The sequence below is a fragment of the Dipodomys merriami genome, unplaced genomic scaffold, assembly GCF_024711535.1.
Source record: "Dipodomys merriami isolate MVZ:Mamm:240054 unplaced genomic scaffold, mDipMer1.0.p SCAF_148, whole genome shotgun sequence".
NCBI lineage: Eukaryota > Metazoa > Chordata > Mammalia > Rodentia > Heteromyidae > Dipodomys > Dipodomys merriami.
In genome coordinates this window covers 2,479,918-2,503,319 of record NW_027202804.1, presented here as the reverse complement: position 1 = coordinate 2,503,319, position 23,402 = coordinate 2,479,918, and the positions used below count along the sequence as shown (strand labels likewise).

The 23,402-nt window shown below is 42.4% G+C and overlaps 1 protein-coding gene and 1 long non-coding RNA gene across 2 annotated transcripts in view; one reads left to right on the top strand and one right to left on the bottom strand.

Annotated features, from left to right (window-relative positions):
- LOC138826693 (contactin-associated protein-like 4) overlaps nucleotides 1-23,402 on the top strand; it is a 231,888-nt gene that overhangs the window by 14,870 nt on the left and 193,616 nt on the right. Inside the window, exon 2 of the mRNA XM_070021932.1 lies at nucleotides 21,473-21,583. Coding sequence (XP_069878033.1) covers nucleotides 21,473-21,583 — 111 coding nt within the window. The remainder of the gene's footprint in view (nucleotides 1-21,472; nucleotides 21,584-23,402) is intronic.
- Nucleotides 16,933-20,806, bottom strand: LOC138826674 (uncharacterized). The gene is made up of 3 exons (XR_011371809.1): nucleotides 20,218-20,806; nucleotides 17,774-17,881; nucleotides 16,933-17,020 (listed from the first exon to the last, which is right to left on the bottom strand). It is a non-coding gene; the product is annotated as an uncharacterized lncRNA (long non-coding RNA).

The window sequence follows — 23,402 nt, the reverse complement described above, 5'->3', positions numbered from 1 at the left end:
TGATTTTTTTTTTTTTGCCTTGTCAAAAAGAAAAAAAAAAGAGAAAAGAAATCTAGATTTCTTCTGGAAGGAGAAAGTCATTTTTTTTTTTCTGCTCAAGAATGGATGGCCCTGAAAGATGGCTTGGTATGATTTCCAGCAGCATCATTTGTGCCTACGTGTGAACCAGCGGCCGTGGGTCGGATGGTCACGTTTGGCAGAACTCACAAGTGCATCTGTCACCTGCCAGGTGGGGCCTTCACTCCTCAGCGGGCTTGCCAATTGTCCTGGGACCTGTCCAACCCCGGACAGCGCCCCACCACCTTCCTCACGCGTGTCCGTCTGGCCTGAGGCCTCCGATGGACGGCTGTGAATTTGGCTTTCCTCTTGTACCGATCAGCTTAGTGCCTTCCCTAGAAGTCAGGAAGCACACTGATGAGGTGCATCTCTTACCTTTCTGCTCTGGGTGTTGAGTTTCATTGTCCCCTGGCCTCTCCCATTTCCCTATCTTTCTTTTCTTTTTTTAAATGTTCCTTATCTTTTTGAGGAACATGTCACCATTTCAAGAAAACATTCTGGTGTCAGTCAATGCTTTTCTTCTTTTCTGTAATCAGGGAAAACCATGTCTCTTTAGTGCACAGCAAAAAGAAAAGAACCAGGTGCCAGTGGCTCCCACCTATAATCCTAGCCACTTGGGAGTAGAGATGAGGAGGATTTCTGTTTGAGGCTAGATCAGACACAAAGCCTGTGGAACTCCGTTTCAACCAATAGCTAGGAATGGGGCGTTTGCACTGTTCATCCCAAATACAAAGGAGGATGAAATGGGGAGATTCAGGCCAGGCCAACCTGGGGGTGGAGTAGAGAATGTTTCTGGGACCCCATCCTACCAGCAAGCTGTGGGTATGGTAGTTCCTGCCTGCCAATCCAGCCACTGTGGGAAGTGAAAATAGAAGAATGAGGATTCAGTCTAGCCCAGGCTCCAAAGCAATGGCCTTAATCTCAAAAATAACCAGAGTAGGAGGGGCTGGAGTCAAGGCTCTGGTGAGGGAACCCTTGCCTAGTAAGTTCAAACTATCTGAAAACAAAAGCAAACACAAACCAAAAAAAAAAAAAAGCAGACAAGAAAAAGACAGAAGTAAAAAGAAATTCTTTGAGTTATCATTGTGACTGTGCACAGAGTTTCCCAAGCTAAAGCAGCCCCCGTGCCTAGAGCAGGCTCCTGGAAAGCAGATAGTTTTGTGAGATAGCTAATAGGCTTCTGAATGGTGTTTCTCATTAACTCTGACCTCTTCCTAAAAAAGAAAAAATATCACAAGTTCTCAGGGCATTTTGTGCCTCACATTTTCTTTGACTGTCGACCCCTGCAAGTCTAGCCCAGATCACTTGATAGCTATTTCTGAGGCGATTAATATCTCTTCTTGCTGCTCACAAGCAATACACCATACCTTTACATATTTTCCTTATTGAATAAAACGATGATGATGACTTTACTAAGATTCTCTTTAACACCATTTATGTGCTACTTTCTAGATTTTCCCCCCTTGTATTTTTACAGGTGTACTTATTATGTACATTAAAAAAAGGAAGTGATTGTATAGTGCATTAATTAATTCTAAAATGAATCATAATAATTTGTATAATACAATTTTAAGTGAACTCTTGTAACTGTGTGCTTACAAAATATCTATGAAGTATCTACTCACAGTTGTATAGCTATTTGCTTAGAACAAATGAGGTTGTGTCGAATGAGATTGTGTTGAAAAGAAATGCCTGTCATCATATCTTTTTTTTGGTATATGTGTATGTGTGTGCTAGATAAAACACTGAGTGGGATTTTTGGTTCAGTAAATGGCTAATCTTGGAATGGTAAATCATGACACCTTGTGGAAACAAGACAATTCAAGTTCCTTCTTTATTTCATTCTTTGTGTTTTTGAAGTAGAGATCTTTCCTTATTGCTCAGGTGGTTCTCAGACTCCTGACTCTGTGGTTCGCCTATGTTAGCTTCCCAATTGCTAGGACTACAGGGGGGCCATTGTGTTCTTTTAAATTAAGGAATACAAGGACGGCTCAGAAGTAATGGTAGCATTTTTAGTGAAATGGCTTGACTGGAACATTCCGGTTGGCACCATGTCTTGCCAAAGTCATTTCCCGAACCATGCCTCCTTCTTAAAAGCAAGAGCTACAGACAGGATGGGTACTTGTCTGTCTGGATGTTATTTCAGGAATTCTCCTGCTTTTCTCCATGAGCTTCTGGTGTGGTGTGTGGACAAAAAGGCTTGCAGGAGCAATTTTGCAGAGAGAGTAGGGCAAGCACGGCATGTATCCGTCTCCACGCCCGTTATAGCCACAAAGGAACAACCTGTTCTTGTTCAGGTCGGAGAGTAAAATCATAAATGTACCTCAATTCTTGCCATTTGGGAACCCAACATGAAATGGAGAGGACTCGAAAAGATGCCCTGAAGTAACTCTAATAGAAAACACACGGTGGGACATTATGTCTCAATATGGATTCCTAGATAACAGCATTGTGATCTGATAACCTCCCAGTGTCTTTCTTCTCATTTCCTTTCAAATAAGTCTATGAGTGACCAGTAATGTCAATGGAGTTGATCAGATGGGTGGAGGTAGTTTGAAACTATCCATAGCAATCACACCGGTTGAATATGTTCCATGTTAAATGAACTCTTAGAGTTGCATGTGTTGGGACTATGATTATTTTTCAGTTGTCTCTGATGATTCAGAGAATTATAGTGAAGGGGAAGATATTAGCTAAATATGTTATAAAATTCTTACTGCAATGAAATATATTTTTTAATATTCCATGGATGTATTGGGTTTTCTTCTCTTTTTCTCAGCTTTCCAAATATATTTTTTTCTTTTCAGTTTATTTATTTTATTTTTTCATGTTTTTTTTTGTTCATCTTATAAAGGTCATGTGCAGAGGGGTTACAGTTACATAACAAGAAAATGTGGTATATATGCATAATAGAATTCTACTCATCCAACAGAAAGAATGATATTGTACCATTCATAAGGAAATGGAAAGACTTGGGAAAAAATTTATTAAGTGGAGTAAGCTAGACCCAGAGAAACATAGTTTGCATGGTTTCCCTCATTTGTGGTAGCTAGAATGTGCCTATAAATCTACTAGCAAAAACACTGGATGATAAAAATAAATACACTTGGACATGATAAATTATACGTCTTTTAGGCATTCACATACAGTGGGACCAAAGCAGGATATTCTTAGGAGAGGAACACAGAGACATAGTACCTATGTGCATCTGATCATACAAAATAATATTTATAGAAATAAACTCCAGGAAATGGAAACAAGAGTTTTTTTTCCCCTTTGTAGTTCATTTTCTACAATTACTGTTCAGAGGGTTGGGTTATGGTTCATTCAGTCTATTAAAGTGATCCTACCACTTGTAATTTCCTTCATTTCCCAGACTTTCACCTTTCTGTGCTTACGTTATTCATTTATTCATTCAACAAATATTTAGCCACCCTCCGCGGTGTGGTGCCTCTTGTGACGCGTGTCTTCAGCATTGGAAACGTCCCGATCACAATTGAGAGCAGAATTTTGACTCTGGGAAATGGAACATTTTTTTTTTATACTCGTATTTATGACTAAGATTTTAACAAAATCTATGGAATCGTAAATCTATGGAATCGTCTAGGGGTGCTTGGGGCGGGGTGGGGGAGCATTGTGATTGCAGGTCTGCTGGTCAGCGGCTGGAGGACAGCTCATCCTGGCCCTCAGCTCAGCTTTCCCACTCTCTAGTCCTGCAGAAAAGCCCTGCGTGCTGTGAAAGGCACGGCAAGACAGAGAGACACAAAGTCTTTGGGGAGGCCCTGGGCAGAGCATCAGGTGTGAGCAGTGGGAGCTATTTCTGAGCAGATGAATGAAATAGCCACACAGGGAGAGAAAGGGAGTATGTCAATCAGAATTAAGCCCACAGAATCATGGGACATTTGAATGCACCATGGGTAGCTCAGAAGGACAAGCCTGAGGTGTGAAATGAAAGGGGATGAAGAAGGAAATGGCACAAAGGGGCTAGGTTAGAGAGACCTCCTGTGTGTAGAGCTAAGGATGGAGTATTTTATCTAGAATCTCAAGGGGGGGGTTATTTTATTATTATAAATGTGATGTATACCCAGATGTATGGCACATTGGTTAGATTTATAGCTCACGATATTAAAACTCTCAGCAGTTGGAAGGATGGGAAATGACGAGAGGTGGGACTTGACTTGGGGCTAGACAGGTCAGATTTGACCTGGTACAAAGTTGCAAGAGCCGCGGAACCATGGCAATAAAAAAAAAAGTAAGCTAGTGATTCATTCCAGGTGAATGTGTAGGATTGACCAAATAACATGACTGACTGAAAGTAGAGATACTGGAAAGCAATGGTCAAATCTGCTGGATATGTCTTGCTTTTGCTTTATGATTAATTCTATTTGTGTCTTCTACACTATTTTGCTCCTCGCTCCTTTCCTGCTGAATGAAGAATTTTAACTGCATTCCTATTTATAACTTGCTTCCTGATCATTTCTGTGGAGATCATATTTAAATTGTGTGTGTGTGTGTGTGTGTGTGTGTGTGTGTGTGTGTGTGTGTATGTGTGTGTGTAATATGTGTAGCTGCAATGTTTTAGGGAAAAAGAATCACACCAATGAGGCTGATCAGTAAAATCATTCTAAAGTAAGACTCAGACAAACCACTCTGTGGCATCTCATGCATTTTAATGGGATCTCTTGCTTTTGCTAGGAACAAGAATTTATCCTGAGTTGAAGGTTCATGGGGAAAACTCTTGCCCAATCACAGAATACTGTATTTTTCTGTCTTCTACTTAAACAGCTACCCCATCCTATTCATTTGGCTTAGCCATTAAAGATTAAATACTTACCTCTTAGGGGAAAATAACAGAATCCTCATGGTTGGGTGGTTTCAGTGTGGTAGGCCTAATGCACTTAGAGTTTAGGTATTCATCACCGGATGTGTTTAAGAAAAAGAAAGAGAGATAGACATTGATAAAATGGAAAAGTGAAAGTCAAGCAAAAAATTTCCAACTTGAATTATGTTCCTTGTGCTTGCCATATTGAGCTCCATTCTAGAAAGCAGGCCCATGAAGACATAGAGGCCCCACTTTCTTTCTTTCTTTTTTTTGGGGGGTCCGGTCGTGGGGCCTGAACTCTGGGCCTGGGCGTTTTCCCTCAGCTCTTCAGCTCAAGGCTAGCGCTCTACCACTTGAGCCACAGCGCCACTTCTGGCTTTTTTCTTTTTGCTTATGTGGTGCTGAGGAATCGAACCCAGGACCTCAGGCATGCAAGGCAAGTGCTCTACCACTGAGCCACCTTCCCAGCCCCACAGGCCCCACTTTCTAAATGGAAGTGAGGGTCTAGATGAAAAAGGCCCATGGAATGATTCATCTTGATGGAATTCATGGTACCAACTTTGAAATGGTTCATCATTTTGAACCCATTTCTTTTGCTCTATCTGGGGATCTGAGCAGCTATCTGTGAATGCTACTGAATTATTGAGCAGATTTGATACCCCAAGCATTGAGAAGAGCCGAGGTAATTGTCCCTCCAGAGAGCTTTAATTCCTCAGTGTGTCCTATCACATTTCACAGTCTTGTGAGACTTAAAACTCTGTGGCAGGAAACATTTGAGACTTCCAGTTTTTCTCCAATGGCAACTGTTACATTTTTAAAATATGCCCCTGGTCATATCAAGCAATGAAGGAAAACCCAGAAGGTTTATTCTCAAAGTTATGAAGAAATAACCTTTACTAATTTATAAGTGAACTCAGAAGGCTTATGAAAAATAAGTATGAAAGCTCTTTTTTTCAATAATATTTTAGCATTTTGCACACAGAATTTTAAGTGTGGACAACAAAACCAGTAACTGATCTTTAGAAAGCTATTTTAATGGGTGATATAATTTAGCATACTCTTCTTGGTCATTGAGATTTCGGTATTTGTAATTTAATTCATTTTTTTTTGGTTAAACCAGCAAATATATATGCAAAATTCTGTTAGCTCGGAATCTGTACTCTCTCAATGTAATTTCCAAGTCTCATAAAATACTTGAGATATTGGATGGAACTAAAAGACAAATATTTATTTTTATTTTCATTCCACCCCTTATAAGATGTTCATTAATTATGTCCCAGTTCTGAAGAATAAAAAAGGAATCATTCTTTCAGACGTTCACATTATGAGCTAATTTACAGTGAAAATTAAAGCCTTCAGACTGAGGAATAAGATAGTTATTTTATTTGATGTATTTGATCTGATTCCAATCTATCATTTAAATCTCTCCCAAGTTCATTGAACTAACTATTTATTCCAAGGCTATTAAAATTTTAATCTAATACATGAAATTTGTCAACATTTACTATAAGGAAAGAAGATGAGGGGTTTGTGATAGATTATACATGTATAGGTAGGTAGATAGATATATAGATAGGTATCTTTTGCTAATGGTTATATGTAAATCTCTCAGATTGCCCTTTTCATCATCCTTTATTCAGGCTCTTCAAGTAACTTGCTGCTTTTAATTTTTTTCCCCCCCAGAATCTGCAAGATATAAAAATGTCTATTAAAAACCTTCAGAAATATTATTCATACAATAAGACTGGATAAAACAGGTACTAAACTGGGAGTCAGAAGCCCGCTCTGTTCTTTCTGTTCCTCACCCACCTCTCTCTCTTTCTGTTCTGAGAGGAGCAACAGGAGCACAGCATTTCGAGGCATTATTTTAATTACTGTGCAAGAGTTTTACCCAGAGTGATATAAAAACAAGAGGCCATTTAAGAGCAAAGAGGTCGGCCAACAGGTCTTTGTCTGGAGGCCATTCCTGACTGATGGTCTCAAAGGTGCCGCAGTGCAATGAACCTGAATAGAACTCGGAGTCTAATCAAAATCTAATAGTCAGACTCAACTAAAATGTAGTCATCAAGAATGGAACGGTCCAGGAGCAGCCATCTGAAGGTATGGTGGAGTGGGAGGAGGTAGAATTGAAGATGAGTTTATAACCAGCCCCCTAGGTTTATGGATGGGAATTTGATGGTTTCCATTACCCCATTCCTGTATGTGAGAAGCTGTACAGTGCTGGGGAAAAAACCCACAGCTGTAGTTATAGGGCCTGCACAAGTGGAGAAATGCATTAGAACCTGCCATGATGCCAGTGAGCTATATCCTAGAAGGAATGGTGCACGGTGGGGAGTACTCTACAGTCCGAAAAGTTAGAGGCTGGGCTGCTTGCAGCCATGTGAACAACTAAGTTCAGACTTCCTGCAAACCACATCCTACCGTGGAAGCCATTTCCCAGAGGCCCTCAGTAGCTCCCTCATAGCAAAAACCTATGTGGTGGGGGCCATTTATTTGAAGACCAGTGGTGGGTTGGGGAGGGAAGGGCAGGGTATTCGGGTGTGCTCTGAACAGTCATGAGGTGTTCAGGTGTGCTCTGTACAGTCATAAGGTCTCCTGAGTGCTGACTGTGACTAGCATAGAGATTCTCAATTTCGCTTCTGGCAGTAGCTTACCTTCAAAAGGCTGAGTCAGGTGCCGGCTGCCATGCCAGCGATGTGAATCGGAGGGTAGAAATCTTCCCACAGAGGTCATCCTGCAGCTCTTCACAGTGGATAGGGATCCCCCAACCCTGCTCAAGTTCAGACTAGCAAGTATGGGGGAGGGGGTCTTTGCCCCACCAGCATTACAGTCAAGAATAGGAAGGAAGTTGAGCGGAGAATGAAGTGTACCTTCTCTTCCCTTCCATGTACCATCTAGACCATGGAAGGGTGCGCTACCATGCCCAGGCCTGTCCTCGTTCTTATACAAGACACTGCGGACCGAGACACATTCAAGATTGATCCTGTGACCTCAACTGAGGCTCAAGGTCCTCTCCTGAGTTGACATTTAAAAACCAATGGAATTCAATTCTTTGCCTGAGTGTCTTACTGGCCCTCAAGGAGAGTCCTTTCTCTGGGTCTAAAGGCTGCCCACCAATGGCTGCCCCATGACACTTTCTGCCTTGTGACAGTTTGAAATGTCAGGGTCAGTAGAGAAATCTCCCTCCTGCTTTTTGTCCTTACTTCCTCATGTCTGTGATCCCCTTTTGAAAGACTTGCTTGATTCCCCCTGGACCCGTTCAGGGTGACTCCCTGCTTTCCCGTGCTTGACAGTCAATGAAGTGAAGGGTTTTATGTAATATCTTCACAGGAGTGATGGCTGATTATATTTCCAGTGTGGGCCTGCATTCCCTGGGGGTTTTACAAGGTGTCTACACTAAAGCACTGGAATCTTGTGGCCATCTTAGCATTCTGCCTGTGGGACCGCTCACACACCTGACTGTCTTTCTACTGTTTGACCACAGTACCTCCTATATTTAGGAGGATCAGGTGTGGAGAGCATTCAGATGTCTTTGAAGTAGAGAAAAAGATGCTCAAGACTTCCCCAGAGTGAGGGCTGTTCTGATGTTGAACTAAGGCGCACCTGCTCAGTCAGCTTCTAGTGAAGCTGTCAACACAATGAAACGAACCTCCAAGGTCAGCCAAGCTTGTCCTTTGCTTGATTATGAAATCAAACACAATAATCTTAGCCAATGAGATGGAAATAGCCTCCACCTAAATCACATATGTTACTGCTCAGCGACGTGCATTGTTGTTTCTGCTTGGCTTAATTTTTTTCCCCTCCCTTGGTGAGAAATAGCGGTTTATTAAAATAGCTTTATGGACTCCTCTATTAAAATACACTTACCTGAAGAACAGTCACTTATCACGAAAAAGCATGTCATCCTTCATCTCTCAGCATGGAGATACAAATAACAATTCTGGAAATATTGTAGTTATAAAATGGAGCATTGGTTCGGTGAAGTCAAAAGATCATGTGATGACTAGAGTGAGAACAGGACTGAGGCTTATAGGATTTTTCCCTCCAGGAATCACTGTCTAAAACATGGCAATCTGATTGAATGTAAATCGCATGCACTTAGCAGGACTGTGTTGCTCTGACTTCCAGGGCAATGTGAATGCTCTATGCTTCCCAGCAACATCTTCAAAGGTGTCCAGGAAGAGAGGCTCATGTTCTGGGAATTCTCTGTCATTTTCCTCATGAGTTGAGACCTCTCGGTTTCTGTATCATATGTAGACTTACATTCAAATTTTATTTTTTTCCTGGAGCAAATGAAACAAATGACTCTGAAGCTTAAGAGGTAATGAAGGAAAGGTACAACAATTTGGAACAGTCAAAAAGATCCTCAGGTTGGGCTCCAGTAGCTCACGCCTGTAATCCTAGCTACTCAGGATTGAGAGTCAAAGCTGGTGTACACAGATAAATCTACAAGACTCATTTCCGATTAACCAGCAAAATGCCAGAAGTGGAGCTGTGGCTTAAGTAGGTAAAATGCTACCCTTGAGTGAAAAGCTAGGTGAGTGCAGCACCAAGTTCAAGGCCCAGCATTGACACGCACAAGTTCCCACAGTGCATTGCACCACAGGGACAATTTTACTTTCTTCTAATAGTAATAACTTTGTAAAATACCCCTTAGTTAGTAGGAGGGGGATACCATTTGGTTGGTATGGTTGAATGTTACCCTCTCTCTCTCCTTCTTAGAATCTTAGAAGCTGGGTGTGTTAGTGCATGCCTGTAATTTCAGCTACTCAGGAGATGGAGGCAGGATAATCTTGAGTTTGAGGTCAGCTTGGGCAAAATGTAGCTTGGAACCTTGTCTCAAAAATGAAAATAGCAAACAAAAGAAAGTTCACAGGTCACAGCTTAGGTTACAGGGCACTTTTTTAGCACCCACCAAGTTTAATCTTCAGTACTGACAAAAGACAAGATTTTGTCATAAGTATCTGGCTAAGTTGGACACTGGTGGCTCCTGCCTGTAAGCTTGGTTACTTGGGAGATGGAGATCAAGAGGACTGTAGTTTGAGGACAGACTGGGCATGTTCATGAGGCCCCCCTCTCCACCAAGAGGGGGACACGGTTGCATGTACCTGTCAGCTATGTGGGAGGCTGAGGTCAGGATGATGACTTTTTCTAGTCTAGACAAGTAAAGGCACCTGCCTGCCATCCCAGCTCTTTGGGAAGCAAAAAGGCAGATTGGAGTCCAAGTGTCCAAGTGCATAATTGGACAAAAAGCGAGACCCTATCTCAAAACTAGCCAGTTCAAAAGAGGGGCTGGAGTCATAGCTCAGCAATAGAGAGCCTGCCTAGCAAGCACAATCCGGTCGCTTTCACTTCCCAGACCTTTTGAATTTATAATAATGGCCTTGTAGAATAGCAGTGAGACACACTTGCTTAATACTATATCCCAATCACCTCGGGTCCTTTCTGTTGATTCATTTAATTTGCAGAAGGCCATACTTCCATTCGTACTACATGTTTAGTATCGTTCAGAGACAAGAGAGGACTCTTGAACTAAAAATGCCTAAAAATCAGGAAGCAACTGGCAGAGGCTGGTTTTGAACGCGGGAGAGATGGCTCCAGAAATGGTACTTAAAATCACTACACCGTACTCAATTCTGGTTTCTGTGCAAGGGGACAGGTAGATAGCATGGTATTGACCTTCTAGATGCTTCCATCCCAGAAAGTGGGAATCTAACCACAGGGAAACGAGCTGTGAGGGAAGCTTGTTCAAATTCAGGACAGACCTGGTGGCTCAGGGGTGGTGTTGAAGAGGAGGAGGTGTTAGGGCTGCTCTGGGAGATTCCTTAGCTTTGTGTTTTGAGGGACAGTAGGGGGCAGTGCTCCAGGTGAGCTTGGGTGGAATACGGTCTTATCTGTTTCAGTGTATCCTTTTACAGGTGGATTCCATTGCTAATGGCCTCATTTATTAGTTCAATTTCTATGTGTGTCACTATATGTCAGCCTTCAAAACCACTTACCTATCGGCGGTCCCTAGTTTGGGCCATAAAATCTGGAAAACAAATTATGTCTCAATTCTATACCTACAGTTGGGCAAGCATGGTAGGCAGAATAATGGCCGACCTACGCTGTGCACATCTTAAGCCAAAGGATCTTTGAGAACATTCTTCAAAAGGGACTTTGTTCCTGTGACTATAGTAAGGCTTGTGGAGAGAGGGAGTTTATCTGTGATTATCTGGCGAGGCCGGATGTGATTGCTAGCATCTTTATTGGTGGAAGAAGGTGGGTGAGTGTTGGGAGATGAGGGAAGGCGTGTGTCCAGAGTGAGAACAGATGTGCAGAGCCATAAGCCAAGGGGTACAGGTGACCTCCAGCAGCAACAGGGGAGGGAGTTTGCCCTGGAGGCTGCAGGTAGAATGTTGTCTTCTTGATACCTTGACTTGATTCACTTAAACTTAACTACTGGCTTTCTATACTGTGAGAAAATAAATGACGAAACGAACAGTAACAATTTCATATAGAAGCCATAACCAATGACCACTGTAACCAGTTGCTTTTATCCTTGCTCAGCTTCTGTCTACAGACATTAACCCAACTTTTTTTTTTAACTCACATAACTTCTCAAAAACTTACTCAAGTAATATTTTTTTAACCCAAATCTACTAAAATTAAAAAAAGACAACAAAAGATGATCCATTTCCTTTAAATATGAGGCTTACTAGTTTAATTCTCAATTGACCACTTGACATTTACTCCATTATAATAATTGTTTTATAAAACATTATTGTGCTCCCCTTCTCTACCCTGTAAAGAATAAGACCTTAGATTTACTGAAGGATTTCAGTTTTACTAATCACTTCCTTGTGCTTTCCTTAAGCTTATTTCATTGTTTTATTTCTAAGCTAAGTGCTTACTATTTAATTTATTTTATTTTGTGCCAGTCCTGGGGCTTGAACTCAGATCCTAGGGCTGTCTGTGAGCTTCTTTGCTCAAGGCTAGCCCTCTAGCACGTTGAACCTTGATCCTCGGATCTCAGCCTCCTGAGTAGCTAGGATTACGGGCATGAGCCACCAGCTCCTGGCTTAGTAATTTCTTTTTATTGTTCATTCTCTTTCCTTCCTATGTTGCACCTTTTATAATCGGTATGTAGAATCTGTCTCTCTACTATCTGTCCATTGGTTGGATCATTTATGTATCTCTCTCTCTCTCTCTCTCTTTCTCTCTCCATCTGCCTGTCCACCCATCCATCTGCCCATCCATCTGTCTTTTCCTGACCCTTCTCTGATTTCTAAGAAGCAAACAAAAACCTGAAGGTAATTCAATTAAAAATGATGGGCTTCCTTACATGGAAATTGCTGAGTATCTAATTGGAATGATTACTCAAGGCAAAATGCATAAAGCAATCCCTGTACCTCTGAAGTCCATGAGTGTGAATGTGAGATGTCAGGGGCAGAAGTCAAGATTATTCTCATTCCTCCAGTGGCTGGCAAGGTACTAGATATGAATATCTTGTTTTCACAGGGCTCTGAATCCATTTATTACACTAATTTCCAAGGTGGTGCATTAGAGACAAGCATATTAATAACTCCTTAAAAACACATTTTTCTTCACTCAGTAGAACAAGGAAGTAGAAGAAAGGAGATGAATTATTTGAGCAAATGCTCTGTTCTTTTCAGATCTTGGGTGATTTATTTCATGAAGTTCTTCTGTTTGTGTGTGAAAGGGATGTTTTTATACACATTTTAGCTAAAAGGACACCAAGTTTGAGTTGTATGGAGGACAGGGCTCTCCAGCGCCAAACAAAGCTGATATTTTCCTTATGTGCAGAGACTCCTATGCCATTTCTGCTTAAATAGATCATTTTTGAAAGGAAAAATACTTGATTATAATAGATAAGCATGCTCCTACACCCCAAATACAGATACAAAAATACTTCATTGAGTAATATAAAAGCATAAATAGAGCTAAAGATGAATATGGTACTAGAAAAATCATTGGAAGCAAATTCATTTAACCAGTGATAGATAAGATACTATAATGAATCTTAATTATGTTTGCAGGTAGAACTTAGAGGATAATGTCCCTTTGAAAAGATGACAAGGTAGAAAAATTTACTCAGCCACATTGACCAAAGCTACAATTACAAATAAGCAGAATATAATTTTTTCCTTCCTTTCTTCCTTCCTTCCTTGAAGAGGTGGAAGGGGCAACACTGATCAAGATTCATTGCACTCATATATTGATTTGTTGAATTGAAATCCCTTTTGTACAACTACTTAAAATTAATACAAACAAACAAACAAGATTCCTTCTACCTCTTCACCTTTGGTTGGTTTTGCTTGAAAAGTGTGTCGATCTCTTTGTCTTAATATCTAGAATTTAAATAGCTGCTACGAAGACTTTAAAATCCACTAGCCTCTGGCTGTGTGGCCATTAAATGTGAACTGCGTTCCCTTGAATCCATTAATTGGTCAAGATTCCTTGGGAAAGCCATTTAAGTCAGGTGATAATCTGGATCATATAAGCCCATGTTTGCCTCCAAATCAAAGTTCAACTCATGTTCACGCTCATGTTCAGATCATCCATAGGAGCCATGCATGTACACTTACAGCCTGCTGCCTGAAGATATTACCTGAAAAATTATTCCTGTCTTTACCTTAGCTCCAGAAAACACACTGCTGAATATTTACTTGCTGCATATTGCAGCAATAGGTTAGAAACTCATGTTTATCTTATTTAATATAACTAAAGCCAGTATTCTCTGATGAATGTTAATTTTCATGTCAAAGTCTAATTCATACTCAAAGAAGCTAAAGAATTTGTCGTAGTCTGCCCTCAGTGATATTTAATTGGGATGAAATGTTATTTTAAGTAATGATGAGAAGATGAGTTGAAGTCTGGAGAAGCTCATATTTTGGTGATCTGCTCTGATGTAAAATTATACCTTACTTAATCCCATAGCAATTGTCACTTTTCCTTAAAGGGTTTTCATTTTTTTTGTTGATATCAGGGATTGAACTTGGGGTCTTGGGCTTGTGAAGCAGGTGCTCTACCACTTGAGCCATGCCTCCAGCCCTTTTTGCCCCAATTATTTTCAAGAGGAAATGCCTCCCTTTATGTCCAGACTTAGTCCAGACTTAGCTGGACTGCAGTCCTCTAAGAGGATCACAATGCTCATTTGGCTAGGAATGAATTTGGACATCTGTTTTTAGTAGTTCCCAAGTTGGTACCATTCTAGCTGTGGGGTGCAGGCATATGCGGTTTAAGTCCCCTCCCACCGTGATTATGCTGTGCCATGCAGATCTATGCCCTCAGATAAGACAGCTTGGTGCGTATTCATGATAAGTATCTTAAAGTCAACAGGTTGGACTTTGGTGGCTTTGCTCTGGTTTGCTGAGCGAAGGCCTGGATGGTTTCGGCTGAGTCCAGGAGATGGGAGTTGGGAAGAGATCAGAGATGGGGAAATAAATGAAGCCCACCCAAGTGAGAATAAGCAAAGGCTGATTTTTTCCCCCAAGTTTGCTCAGCAGAGGAGGTAGCTGCCATCCCTTGTGCTTGGCAGAGACTTAAAGGCAAGCAGAAGAGAAAAAGGCTTTACAGTGGGTTAAAAAAAGAAAAGAAAAGAACGAATGCATGCACACAGACACAATATGATTTTATCAGGAAGAATAATGCCATGTCATTTGCAGGGAAATGCACAGACCTAGAAAAAATTATGTTAAGACAATCAGAGAGACAGAGGGCACATGTTTTCTCTCCTATGTGAAACTTCGTGGAAATGGAACCAGGTGATTCTGGGGGTAGAGGGTGGGTTGGGAAAGATGGAGAATGATGGAAGGGTGACACTGATCAAGATGCATTATATTTATACACTGTTATGTTGAACAGAAACAGCTTTGTACAACTACTTAAAGAAAATAAAAAATAAAAATAAAGGAAAGGAATAGAAAGGAAAGGAAGGCTCAGATGTGTCCTGAATAGAGGTTACCGAAGAAGTCGTCGATGAGCTAAGTAGAAACAGAACATCCTACATGATTGGTTCGGAATATATATTTGACTTTTTCTTTAGCCTTTCCCAAATTGGAGACAGGGGCAAACGCTAGAGAAGTTGTAAGTTATCTCCCAAAGCCTGGTTATTGGGAGCCACTTGCTAGAAGAGTTATTGTTTGATTTCCTGGACTGATTATCGCAAATAATGGGTTGGCTTTGTGAATAGCTTGCCACAGATTCTATTTCTCTGTGTAGAAATGTGTAGGCTGGCCACTGTCCATTTGTTTATTCAGTCTCTCATTGGGCAGGAAACAAAGATGGATCAGCTACTGGGTCATGCGAAATGCCAGATAAGAAAGACAGAGTTCCATGTGGAGTTGTGAAGCTAAGCCTGAATAAGTTGCAGAACTAACTCAGATTAGTTTTATGGCTAAAGAATGCTATCATTGTCTAAATTTCTGGATGAAACCTTGCCTTGTGCATAATAGTTGTTTGTTGTTGTTGTTTATTGTTTTTTTTTTTTTTTTGGTACCAGTCCTGGGGCTTGAACTCAGGGCCTAGGATCTGTCCCTGAGCTAACTTGCTGAAGACTCGTACACTGCCACCTGAGCTACATCTCTACTTCTGACATTTAGATGGTTAGTTTAAGATAAGAGTGTCATAGACTTTTCTTCCCGGGCTGGCTTTGAACCTCAATCCTCAGACCTGAGCCTCCTGAGGTTGCAGGGCTTATAGGTGTGGGCTGCTAGTGTCTGGCTCACTCTAGTTTTTAAAGCTTTTTTTTTTGGGGGGGTCCGGTCGTGGGGCCTGAACTCTGGGCCTGGGCGCTGTCCCTCAGCTCTTCAGCTCAAGGCTAGCACTCTACCACTTGAGCCACAGTGCCACTTCAGGCTTTTTTCTTTTTGCTTATGTGGTGCTGAGGAATCGAACCCAGAGCCTCATGCATGCAAGGCAAGCGCTCTACCACTGAGCCACCTTCCCAGCCCCCTCACTCTAGTTTTTAATAATATATAATAATATAATTCCATGCTTTCTCTCTTTTTACAAAGGTTCTTATTAGCACACGTACAAGGGGTTTCAGTGTCATTTCTCTTCATACCTACAATGTGTCCTCAGCGACTCACCAGGCTCCTTCATGCCCTTTGCCCTCCCAGTTTCACCAGGTTTCATTGTTCTGTTTTCATACATGTCTATAAAGTACTGTCACCACGTATGCCTTCATTCACCACTGATCACTGCTCCCTGGGCCCCTACAAAGCCTGCTTTATTTTCCTGTGAGTCTTTTCTGTTTTCCTGCATTGAGTTTGCATGGGTTCAAATATTGTTTCGATCACTTATTTATAATGTGTCCTCAGATAAATTCTTTAACATTGTACCCTGTTTACACACAGTGTGAGGAGCTTGTCATATCATGTGTATAGGGTGTGAGTCAGGAGCCAAATGAGTTCACTGTTCTAAAACACTGAGAGCCTAAGCGCCAAGTAATATACACTTATTATCTCTGTGCAGGTGTGGTGGCACACAGCTTAAGAAAATCGAATTACTTTTTTATTAAAAACCCAACAGCTTTTACTTACTTATGAGAATTATGCATTAAAGGCTTTTGTAAAATTAAATTAAATTACTTTTCTATCGAGCGATATTAAAATACTTTCAACATGGCTTGCCTCTTTGTTTGCAAGAGACTATTGAGTGTTTTCATACGCACACCTTGCCAAAGATCTAATATCTAATTGGTCATTGTTCTTTTAATGACAGTGGTTAGTTTTTCTCCTAGGTGAAGAGAATATAGTGACTTTTTCTGAAATAGTGAAAAGCCGTAGACTTGTGTATCTTGTATGTGTGTGTGTGTGTGTGTGTGTGTGTGTGTGTGTGTGTGTGTGTGTGTGTGTGTGTGTGTGTGTGTGTGTGTGTGTGTGTATGTGAATATAATTTAATATAATTAGGGTAATTTTTCTTAATATGGGTAATCTAACAGAATTAAAACAGAATCAAATCAGTGTGTAGAAAATTATTATTTTTTTACTAAAAGAGTAAATACTGTTGTTTTGCCATTTTCCAACTGTCATCAATAAACTGAGAATATCAATATGACTGTGACAAAAGTAAAAAAACATGCACCATCATTTTGGAAATGCATAGAATCAATGCGAGTTTTGTCCATTTCTTGCCCTAATGGAAAAAAATAATAATTACCTCAATAGCCTTGCTATAACTTTGAATCATACAAATGTCCATAAAATGTTTAGTGAGCATTATTCCATTTTGCTAGTTAATGCAATCTTTCTGCTCCCCTGTGGCTTCCCCCTGCCCCCAGGAATGCGGCCTACTGGCCAGCAAATGAAGGTGCCAGGATTGTGATGTTCAGACCCAATTTAAGAAATAGAATTCCATTTTGAGCTAGAGTGTTAATGCAGATTTCAGAGCTCCTGACTTAAATGCCAATATACTTAGGTACTCTAAATGATTTTTAGTTGCCTGTGAAAAGCTGTAAATGAGATCTAATAATCAACTGAAATGTGAGAGGAAACATTCTATCTGAGAAATTATTTTTGTAGAGGATTAGTCTTTGGGCTGCCTTAAAAAACAAACAAACATAAAAAACCCAGAATCTGAAAAAGTATTTCTGAGCCTTAGCACTATGGGCAGTGGAGACTAGGTAACTATTTGTCCTGGAGGACAGGCAGACCTGGGCACTGCAGTGTGCTTAGCAATGTCTCTGCCAGTGGCACCTTCCCTCCCAGTAGTAATGCCCAGTGGGTCTGCAGGTTTTGTCCAATGTCTCCTGGGCACCAAAAGTCATCTCTGCTCGAGGAGCTTTGAAATGAAATGCCCTCAGCTTTGCGATTCAGAACCTTTTTTTTTTTTTTTTTGGCTAGTGCAAAATAGTTACAAAAACCTGATTTTTTCTGGTGTTAAACTCACAGGAGAACCAATACTGAATCCAGAATTCCACTACACGAATGTCCAGCAGGAAATATCCATTTCAGTTACTCCAGACTCATGACGACAGTTCAAGGCTGGTCCTCATCCCTGTTGAAAAATCAAATGGGTAACAAACAAATAATGTGGCAAACCTGGAAAGAATCCTTGAGAGATGTTTTATTCATGCCATTATGGTGTCTGAGGAAATTCCTACACACTGAAGAATAATACTTCCAATCAGGTGTATTTGATTCTCAATTTCAACTTGCTTTGTGAATATGGTTCCTTCACTGTGAGATGAGCAAAGGAGCCAAACTCTACCTTATTGTCTTCATCTCCATGATAATACTGCTGAGAATAATGATACTTCAATGAGGAAGAGTGCAGATTAGTGAAGCAAATCTAGATTCTTAGCACACATTCTTAGCACAGAGTGCTGTGCCACACAGGTTAGCCATTAGTAGTTACACAATAAAATAGTTCACTGCTAAATATACAGCAGATTATAGAGGGACATATTTACTCATGCCAAAGAAGATGTCTATGCATTATTTGGTGAAGGTCAACTGGATTTTCACCAAACATCAGAAGTCCGCAGATGCAATCTACAATCCCATTCCCATAGCACATGCATGACCCTTCACAACAGATGGAAAACCTACTCCTTCTCCTATTTTAATTCTACTCATTTAAAACTAGAAGTAGAGCAGCTGTATTGATTCTCAATTATAGTTGGCAAAAACAAATGGGATATATATATATATATATATATATATATATATATATATATATAAATATACCCTCTAGAGTGATTGTACTAGAGAAGCGTTTTACGTTCCAAATATCGATTTAAATCTGCATAATTGATTGTGAATGCAATTAAACACCCTTTTTCATCACACACCTGCATTCTGATAATTCCCAAATCACTGTGGTTCTAGTGATCACACACTTACACATGAGCCCTACCCATGTAGCAGAGCACTCTCACCCATGTGAGCAAACACACACAGCCTAGTTTCCACAGTGTACTAAAGAGTCTGGCTTGTTGCTTGTCTAATTGGGTACGAACAGAATTCCATTCAACACTCGGGGTTGTATGTCTTTTAATGAATATACTCCTTATTACTTGAATTACAACTAGATTGGCTGGTGTTAGTACTTAAGTCAATCGATAGACATGAAGGAGCTGTCTTGTTTTTAAGAGTGAGCTGAAGAGTTTAAGGTTCTAAAGAAGAAAAAGTGGACCTGAAATGAAAATGAGAGAATTTAAAAAAATGAAATGCCATCTTAGGTAAATTCTTATCAAAAGTAGCCAAGAACAAATTATTTTCAGGCAGGACCAGCTTCAGCAAAATTTAAGTTAAATCAAGGTAATTCTCGGGTTATTTTAATTTAAATTAAGTTGCTTACTGTCAAACATTTGAGGCTAAACCCTGGCATGCTTTTAAAAATTACTATTATATATAAAATACCATTTTTTTTCTGATCACAGCAAAAAAGGGAACTACTTAACCATTGTAAAAATTAAGAGATAAGTGGTTATGTAAAATAAGGGAATTAACTAAGTTGAGCATATATGGACACAATGGTAGGCATGATTCTTCTTATATTTTCTCTTTGTATTTTCTTTTTTAATATTAAGTGCAGCATATGTGATTCATATTAGAGGACAGATAGGTTATATGTTATAAATATCTATCCTTTTGTGTATACTAATATACAGATTTATATACATGTATAATTATGTATATATGTGTGAAACACCATAATACAATGGAATCCTGTCCAGGTGCTATTTCCACCTGGAATTTAATATCACCAATTCCATATCATTGGATTTTTATCCTGATTCTCCCTCCATAGCTTCTGAGCTGTGAAGTTGCCGATTGATTGATCCTTGTAACAACACTTTTTCTAGCATATTTTCTAATTGCACTAAAGGTGGTTTCTTTCATTCTTCACTTGGAATACTGATTTTTATACTGGTTTGTATGATTTGTTCATATAATTCTTGTGTGGGTGCTTTCATGTTTTTATTTCGTATATACTGTCGCGTCTATTTATTTTAGGTTTTTTTAGGGACAAAAGAGTTTCAATTCAACATGTCAATTTAGGAGTGCAATGTATCTCGGTCAATACCACCCTCCCGTCATTCTTCTCATTTTCATATATACTTTCTATATATTCTGCAAACTTCCATATGTTGGGTGACAGATTTTTCACATTTTTACACTCAAATAGTCCCCATTTCTTTCATAAGTACTTTTATATGCTTTTATGATTTTTTCTTCACTTTATGGTATCTTAGAAATCAGATTCTTAATGTATTTAAATTTATCAATCTTTCCATGTATGACAGATTTTTAAAAAACAAATCTTGTTTAAATAAACCTTTCCTATGTTAGGATGGTATGGTATCTCTTATTTAAAAATATATTTACCTTCCTGGAGTTCCAGATCCTCCTGTCTTCAAATTCCTTTTCTTCTCTTCCCGAACTCCCTAGACTTCAGAGTAATGTGGCCTAGGTAGACGGCCTGCTTTTGAGTCCTCGTTTCTGCGGTGGTGCCTCTGTCTGTCGTATGCACTGCGGGGGGCCTCGGTGTCTTGGTGCCTCAGTTTCTCAGTGCACTGCAGTGGGCCTTGGTCTATCCTGTGCACTGTGGTGGGGTCCCGGTGTTTCGGTCACTGCGGTGGGTTCTGGTGTCTCGGTGCACTGTGATGGGCCTCGGTGTCTCGATGCCCTGTGGTGAGCCTTGGTCTGTCCTGTGCACTGCGGTGGGTCCTGGTGTCTCGATGCCCTGTGGTGGGCGTCGGTGTCTCGATGCCCTGTGGTGAGCCTTGGTCTGTCCTGTGCACAGCAGTGGGGTCCCGGTGTCTCGATGCACTGTGGTGGGCCTCGGTGTCTCGATGCACTGTGGTGAGCCTTGGTCTGTCCTGTGCACTGCGGTGGGTCCTGGTGTCTCGGTGCACTGTGGTGGGCCTCGGTGTCTCGATGCACTGTGGTGGGCCTTGGTCTGTCCTGTGCACAGCAGTGGGGTCCCGGTGTCTCGATGCACTGTGGTGGGCCTCAGTTACTGCGGTGGGCCTTGGTGTCTCCGTGCACTGCAGGGGGTCCGGTGCCTCGGTCACGGTGGTGGTCTCGGTAGTCTCAGTGCCATGTGGTGACCCCGTCTTGGTCACTGTGGTGGGTCCCCGCGTCTCGGCGTCGTGCTGTGGCCCCGTGTCTCAGCACTGTGGCCCCCGTGTCTCGGCCACTATGCCGTGCCATGGCCCCCATGTCTCTGCACCGTGGCCCCGTGTCTCTGCACCGTGGCCCCCGTGTCTCTGCACCGTGGCCCCCGTGTCTCTGCACCGTGGCCCCCGTGTCTCGGCGCCGTGGCCCCCGTGTCTCGGTCACTATGCTGTGCCGTGGCCCCCGTGTCTCGGCGCCGTGGCCCCCGTGTCTCGGTCACTATGCCGTGCCGTGGCCCCCGTGTCTCGGTCACGGCTGTGGCCCCGTGTCTCAGCACAGTGGCCCCCGTGTCTCGGTCACTATGCCGTGCCGTGGCCCCCGTGTCTCGGCGCCGTGGCCCCCGTGTCTCGGTCACTATGCCGTGCCGTGGCCCCCGTGTCTCGGCGCCGTGGCCCCCGTGTCTCGGTCACCGCTCCCGAGCCTCAGCGCGCTGCTAACCCAGTGTGGCCTTTCCCCCCCGCAGATGACTGTGACGACGCGCTGGCGTCCGCCCTGCCTCCGGCCTCCTTCAGCAGTTCCTCGGAGCTCTCCGGCAGCCACGGGCCCGGGTTCGCCAGGCTGAACCGAAGGGACGGTAAGTCGGCCTCCTCCCCGCGGCCATCCGCCCCGGCCAGCCTCCTCCGCGGCCTCGCCCGCGCTCTCCACACCACGGGCGACGATGCGAGAGGAGAATTCCTAGGTCAGCCCGTGGTGGGACCCACGGGACGCGTGGGAGGATTTCCCGAACCCATCCTCCTTGGGAATCCTCCCAGCCCGTGGACCCCTGGTGCCTGCCAGGATGTGGGTCCAAGGACCCGCTAGAAAGTTGAGCATGCGCAGGAGAGCCTTCAGCTTTGAACTGCGCATGCGTGGGTGGATGGCTGGTGGGGGGGAAGCCTGCGCATGCCCGGGATGCAGTGAGTTCAGTACTGCATTGCGCCTGCGTGCAAGTACGGCTCTCAGGACACCACCATTGGAGAAAAAAACAGCACGGTCAGGAGGCGCTGCGTTCGGTACAGTACTGCGCACGCGTGACTTAGCTCGGTCAGGACGCGGTGCCTTCAGTACCGTACTGCGCATGTGTGACTTGTCCAAGATGCTGCCCAACTCTCACCAGAGACATACACTGCCTTTGACTAGATAAAGAAAAATTCATCTCATCGCTTAAGCGCATTCATTTTTAGCTTGATTTCTTTCTGGGTGTGATTTCTTTTTTTTTGGGGGGGGGCTGATTTTCACGAAATGAAGGCAGGGACAGAAGCAACAGAACGCACAGTGCTTTACACCACTTGACAAGGGCGCGGCGGCCGAGCTGTGGCGCGCATGCGCGCGGGAACGGAACCGGTTGGATTTCCACCAGGCCTGGTCAAAACCGCACGCGGTGCCGTAGCCGCAAATGAGGCTCCTTGGAGCCTCATCGAGCGGCTTCCTGTCTCTTGGATGGCTTGCGTGCGTTTAAAGGGGAAAGCACCGTGTGTCACTGCTTCTTGCTGAAGAAACCAGAGACTGGACGCCTGAGGGGCAGCCCTGCGGCTGAGCCTGGCCTGCTGCGCGCGGCGCCGGGTTCAAACCCCATCATGCAAGAAACACACAATAATAACTATGATCGGAACAATGCCATGGTGCTAACTTTCATCGTCTGTGAAGTAAAACAACGCCATGGTGCTAACCTTTCATCGTCTGTAAAGTAAAACACCTGCACGTGCTGTGGGAAGAGTGCTGGTAATACTAAGATGGAAAAAAAAAACAAACCATTGTGGGAATTTAGATATCGATATCATCTACTGCTACTACCAGGCATTGGTCATTGACTGTCTTCTCTAATGGCCGCTTCTTTTACACTCCTTGACGTGACCCTCGGTGTTTTATGCTTAGGCACATTGATCTTTGGACATCCCTTGTAGATTGTGTGTGCATGTGTATATGTATTTCTGTCTTTTGCCATTTATATACTACATATGTACATATACATATGCATAGGTCTGGTATGCCGTGTCCTGCATGGTTTAATTGCAACATATATGTTAGTACAATATTTTTAAGACAATTAAATGTATCGTAAAATATGATCTCACATTCTTTTGACGTACCAACTTTCCCTGGGCTCCTAAGTGTGACGATGTCAGTAGAGAATTCCACAGTGAGATTGTTCTGTCAGATGGGAAAGGTGGGCTTTTGTGTTTGTGGACACACTCCTTTGTTCCTTTTAAGTGCTTTACAATGAGAGGTATGGGTCACCTAGTGTTGTCTCTTCCTATTTGCAATTCTGAACCCGTGACCATCCAGGCAACAGGGTCATCTGAGCCCCTGTGAGGGTCACTCCAGTTTCTGTACTCTTGGCCCTATCAACAGGAGAGCTGTGACCACAATGCTGTTCCAAGAGCAAGGTCTCCTCTATTCTGTTCTTTATAAAG